General features: G+C 50.9%; 1 protein-coding gene across 1 annotated transcript; it reads right to left on the reverse strand.

Moving 5' to 3' along the window:
* Positions 1–930: 930 nt before the first annotated feature.
* Positions 931–3,481, reverse strand: LOC123645695 (tyrosine-protein kinase Blk-like). The gene is given in 2 exon segments (XM_045562132.1): positions 931–1,782; positions 3,089–3,481. Coding segments are annotated over 2 exon segments (1,245 nt in total).
* Positions 3,482–6,322: the final 2,841 nt, after the last annotated feature.

Here is a 6,322-nt window from a genome sequence, read left to right on the forward strand (position 1 = left end):
CCAACCTTATGACAATTATGGTGAAAAGTGGTATGGAAAAATACCAAATAGTTCTCAACCTAGCAGTTATTTCAAAAGTTGTGCCGCATACCTCTTGGAAAGATGGAGTTACTTTGGCCTAGCCTTCGATTGGTCTGGAGAAGGAATCGCCATTCCTAGCTGATGAATCAAATGATTCTGAAAGGAACGATGAAAAGTTTGGATCCTTTTTCAGTCTTTTTTTTTTTTTTTTTTTTTGGTATTCCTGGACCACCTAGAATCACGATGAAGATGGACTTGCATCCTGATTCCCCATGAGGCCCTGTGACAGCGGTGGGCCTGGTCGGCGTTCCCAGGAGAGCACAGGGCTCGAGTGGCACTCCCTCCCCTTGCCTGGCTCTCTCAGTGGCCCAGCCAGCCTGAAGTTCCCCAGGGAACCAGCCGCATCTACCCTTTTGCATGGCTGATCCATATGCTCGGCGAATCTCGCTGGCTCGCAGGCAAATGTATTTGACCCCTCGGATCCTCTTGTGAAGTCAACTTGTACCTCAGTTATATTAGCAGAGAAAACTGAGAGCTCTGTGCAGACCCTAATTCAGGTGTAAGGTTTGCTGCTCGCACGTTTGAGCTGTGTTTCCCAAAGTGTGCTCTGTGAAAGCCTAGTTCTGTGGGAGATTAATAGGACCCAGGTGGAAATAGTATTGGGGGCTGAAACTAGTTCAGGAGACACCAGGTGAGGTGAATGTGAATTGTTGCTTGGCTGCAGGACTTCTCAGTGCCTTTATGCTGCTGTGCATTGGGAATCTCCAAGGCAGGAAGGGTGATGAACTGCAGTTTCTCCAAACTGACCTTATCCTAAAGCCATTCCTCAGTGGGAGGTCTGGGGGCATTACTACTTGCTGAACACAGTTAGGGAAATGCTGGTCTAGAATTGTAGAAACCACAGTGCTCTCAGGTCTTTGCACATGGGGCCGTACCATGTAATGTCAAGAGGCTTTGGGGAGTCGGGGAGGTAAGGCCCAAGGTCTCCCCTGCAGTTGTGGGGCTCTGCTCACCCTCCTGGGCAGTGTATTCACTGTCGATGATCCTGGCCAAACCGAAGTCAGCAATTTTGCAACACAAGGTCTCAGACACCAGGATGTTGGCCGCCCATAGGTAGCGGTGGATAGAATTCATGTGCTTGATGTACGCCATCCCTTCGGTGATCTGGGCTGACATGTCGATCAGTCTCGGGAGGGACAGTCTGCCACCGTCGTCTGTCTTCAGGAAATCCAACAGGCACCCTCTGGCCACATACTCGGTGACAATATAGATGGGCTCCTTGGGGACCATGGTGTAGAGCCAGACCAGCCTCTCGTGCTACAGAGTCTTCATCAGGTTCGCCTCACCCAGGAAGGCTTCCGGAGACATCCTTCCCTCATTCAAGGTCTTGATGGCCACCTTCATATTGTTTCTGTAGTGGCCCATCCAGACTTCGCCAAACTGCCCTGATCCGAGTTTCCTGACCAGCCTGAGAGACTGCCGGGGGATCTCCCACTTGTCTTGGGCCCAGGGGTTATGAGGAGCAAGGCTGATGCAGGGCACGGTCAGCCTCTGGCACAAACCATCCCCTTTCTTGCAGTAGTGCTGCACCAGGGCCTGGAGCGAGGGGAAGGTGACCCGGAGGGAGATGTAGCAGCCCCCTTCCTCCAGGGAGCGGATCTTATAGTGCTTGACTATTTCCCCCTGGGCGGTGACATCCTTCACAGACAGGGAGAAGGCACCTTTGCTGGTTTCACTCTCTCTGATGAGAAAGGAGCCGGCCTCTCACACAAAGGTGCACTTCTCATGTCTGGCGCTAGTCCAACAAACCCAGGATTGACAGAGGCCCTGCACTTCCCACCCAGAAAAATATCTCATCTCCAAAGAAGGATTCTTATGCTAACGCTTGAAAAGTGCTCCTGTTCTTGAAACAGTGGTGAAAGGATGGTGAAATAATACTGAAAACAATCCTATTTTCCAAGGCTCCGGTGCCAGCTCTGGGAAATACCAAGTTACCTGGGACTCAGTAGAGTTTTCTCTGCGAAAGGCATCATAGGCTTCAGGATGCAGAGACCAACCTTATCACTATTACAGTGAAAAACGCTATGGAAATGGCACATAATTACCAACATAGTGGTTATTTCAAAAGTGTCAGGTTGAAATCTGAAGCCCGATCCACACTGTTCCCATCTCACGCAAATATGCACTTACCAACTCTGGAGTTAAAAAAATCAAACGCAGGTCTGACAGAACCCCCCACTTAACCCTACCCAGAAATCTCAACTACCAGGCAGGATTCTTATGCTAATGCGAGAACCCTGCTCGGGTTGTGAAAACAATGGTGAAACCACAGTGGAATAATACTTAAAAGAACACTTTCTTTATAGTCTCTAGTACCAACTATTGGAAATGCCATGTTTACTGGGCCTCAGCATACTTTTGTCTGTGAAAACTATCGTACGCTTAAGGATGCAGAGTCCAACCTGATGACAATTATGGTGAAAAGTGCTACGAAAAAATACCAAATAGTTCTCAACCTAGCGGCTATTTCAAAAGCTGTGCCTCACACCTCTTGGAAACATCGAGTTACTTTGGCCTAGCCTTCGAGTGGTCTGGAGAAGGAATCGCCATTCCTAGCTGATGAATCAAATGATTCTGAAAAGTACGGTGAAAAGTGCGGATCCTGTTTCAGTTTTGAAATAACCAGTATGTTGGTAATTATTTGCCATTTCCATAGCGCTTTGCACCGTAATAGTGATAAGGTTGGTTTCTGCATCCTTAAGCCTATGATGCTTTTGGCACAGAAAACTCTACTGAGGCCCAGGTAACTTGGTATTTCCCATACCTGGCACCAGAGCCTTTGAAGATACCATTGTTTTCAGTATTATTTCACCATCCTTTCACCACTGTTTCAAGAACGGGAGCACTTTTCAACCGTTAGTGGAAGAATCCTTCTTTGGAGATGAGACATTTTTCTGGGGTGGCAAGTGCAGGGCCTCTGTCAGTCCTGGGTTTGTTGGACTAGTGCCAGACATGAGAAGTGCGCCTTTGTGTGAGAGGTGAATAGTGCGGATCCTGTTTCAGTCACCACTCGCCCCCGGGAGCCCTCCTGCACCACCCCTTCCCTGTGCCCGCTGCACAGGCCGCCCTCCAGGGCCCCCAGCCGGGCCTCTTGCTGGGACCCTTGGCCCCGGGGGTCCCCGGCGCTTACCCTACTGCCGCCCTGGGTAGCCGCACGTCCGCGCTGCTGCACCCGCATCCCCTTTGCTACCTGCTGCAGGAAATCAGAAGGGGCAGACCTGGCGATGCCCGGAGCCCCGCCCTCGCTGCAGCACTTGCTGGGCTCCCAGCCTTGGAAGGAGGGCAAGGGTCTGGCTTCACGACCGGGAGGAAGATGCACCTCCTTCAGCATGGAGAGTATCATGCAAGGGGTCAGGGGAGGGCGTACAGGGACCCGTGGGGCTACTGCCACCTGCTGCATCGTCCGTCATGCCTGTTGCATCCCCAGGCCACTGCCCCCTTGCTGCACGTGTCCGCTGCCGCCGCTCGAACGCTTTGGCTACAGCAGCAGCAGCAGGACTGTGCCAGCAGCTGCGCTCCCAGCAAGGGAGGGCTACTGGGTCGGCACTTGTCTGCCACTGCGGCGCTGCTGAAGTACCAGATGGCGGCAGAGGGCTCTAGGCTGACATCTCTGGCCGCCCCTTCGGGCGGGGAGGGAACCTCGCCAGCCTTTTGAGTAGCACCCACAGCCAGTTACGGGGCCGACTCCACAGGGTGCACCTGGAGCCTGGTGGGAGGGCGGAGCGACCGCCGTTGCGCACTGCATCTTGCATACCAGGACTGGGCTTGTGCATCAGAATCCCACTGCGGAGCAACCACTAATTTTTGTTCACTGCAAAGTAGTTACAAAGGAACAGCTGCATCCCGTTCCTTTTAAGACAACCTAAACGCAAACTTCGGAGGGCGTCTAGTCACCTTGTCTTTGCTTGCCTTCAGTTGTGGCCTCCATGGCTTTTCCTATTTGCACGTTTCCAGAGTAACTATGAACGTGAGTGGGGTATTTTTTTCTGGTCTAAAAAGAAAAATAAAGAAAACAGTCTCCAATGCAAAACATGTTCCCCCTTCTTCCACCCTCAGGAACTGCAAGTATTACTCAAAAGTCCAGTGCAAAATGCCTCTGTGTCTTCCTGATAGCTATATGTAATATAAGTAGAATTTTAATTTCAGAATATTTATATTTCTTATCTCTGTCTAACGTGCCATTTTAAATGGAGAGGTGTTAAAATTAAGCCTAGCTATATAGACGAAATAAAATGCTAAGTCACTGCACTACATCGTTTATTTTCTATTATGCTTTATAAATGGAACTTCTTTTAAAACTAATTTTCTTTTCTCCCTATTAAACAATTTATTTTTACAATTCGTATTTGTTATAGATATCAGAAACATTCCATTTTTAACATGGCTTTTATAAATTATAAATATTTGGGGTTGAAAAAGTTCTGGCCTTTAAAATAGGAGATTTAGTATTTATGTCTAGAAGAAAAAGAATCAGAGAAAATGTAAATATATTCCCTATTTATTTTCCATCTTTCTAAAGACGTTGATTCCCCCTCCCCCAATAAGAAGGAGGACCATTCCAGATCAATTTGGAATGAAGTGGCCAACATATTCAGGGAAAATAAAAGGCAATATATATTTTTTAAAGCACTAGAATTTTCAAAACTTTTTTTTCTTAAAAAATTTCTAAAAGCACTTTGCAACCAGGAAGGGCTTCAGGTGACCGAGTTGGGGGAGGGGGGAACAAGGCGAGAACGGCCATCACTAATACTCCCCCTGAGGAAAACAAATATGTAGAGACCGGGCCATTTTCCCCGGTTCTGAGCAGGGTTCACGTCTCAAAAGAATTGCAGTCTGCGCCGCTTTGAGGGAAGCCACGCTGTAAATGTGGGAATGTTCCCCAGATTTAGTCCCACTCCCAGCTATGCCCGTCTCATTTCGGGAGGTAGGATTTTTACAGTATTTTAATGGGGCGGTGTTTTACTCCAGCTTCTCTTCTCCAAGCCATCACTTGGAACTTCTTTGGCACGCCCTACCTGAGATCCCCTATCAGAGATCTCCTTGGGCTCCTGCAGTTCCAAGGATGTTCTGGAAAGTTCCCAAGCCCCACCCTTGGTAGCTGCCGGGTCTCGAGCTCCCAATTCTTCTCTTTCCACTGCAGCCTTCGCCCGCATAGCACCAGCGGGGTCCTAAATAGACCACTTTTAGCAAATTTGGCAGGTCTGGGGTGCAGTCGGACAGTTTGGAAACAAATTAAGAATAGAGCGGTCCTATTTAATGCCAGGTTCTCGCCTATTCATGTTTCAACGCCCTTTGCCCCTAGCGTGAAAACGTCTCCAGGCCTACCTTCGTTCAGTTACTCAGTCAACAAACGTTCTGAGAGCGCCGGCAGTAGCCGGCCACTGAGCACAGAACGGATTTCTCAAGGCTCTCTTGAAGCTCTTCGAATTTTCTTCCTTCCCTTGCCCGAGGCCAGACCAGCACAGCCCCGAATATGGGCAACTGAGGGTCAGAGCCCGATCCAGGCCGGCCCCAAGCTCCTAAATTTTATCTAATGAAACCATGTCGAGTGGTGAATTAAAAAAAAAAAAAACATCGATTCAGTGGTGGAGTAAATTAGATGTTGTTCTCCAATCGAACATGGCTCTTCGAGTCCACTTGGCCGGAAGCACCACAACCGCGCGGAGAGGTCGGGCCTTCGGGTGGGACCCGCTTGGGGGGACCTGCTCGGGGGCACCTCCGCGCAACTCGCCCACAGGACGGTCTCCCGGTGCTGCGATCACCAAACCCGCCACCGACGCCGAGCGCTGGCCCGGCTGGCGCGGCCCAGGCGTTGTTCAGAGAGCGCGTCCTTGGAGCGCGTCACGCTCGTTGCGGTGCCCGGGCCCGGCCGCCCTCTGGACCCCGCAGAGCAGGGGACCGCAGCTCCGGATTCCGGGCCGGGTCCGTGGTTCTGCGTGGGGGAGTCCCGAGGGGCCCCCGGGTCCCGGGCTTCTGTCAACCTTGCGGCTGGGGTTAAAAACCATGTCACAGCCGAGTCGCTCGAAGGATCAAGGGGCTCGTCGTCTTTAGAATGGGCTGACTGGATGAACCCAGAGCTTCCGGGGCGCCGAGCCACAGGCTGGGGCGGGGTGCGAGGGGCTGCAAGGCGCAGAGAGGCTGGGGCGCGGGCAGAAGGGAATGGCGGTAGGTGACTGTCCCCTCGGTCTTGCCGGCGAATAACCCAAATAATAGTACCAATAGCAGTTAAGATGTTCCCCTG

Source organism: Lemur catta, chromosome 10 (assembly GCF_020740605.2).
Source record: "Lemur catta isolate mLemCat1 chromosome 10, mLemCat1.pri, whole genome shotgun sequence".
NCBI lineage: Eukaryota > Metazoa > Chordata > Mammalia > Primates > Lemuridae > Lemur > Lemur catta.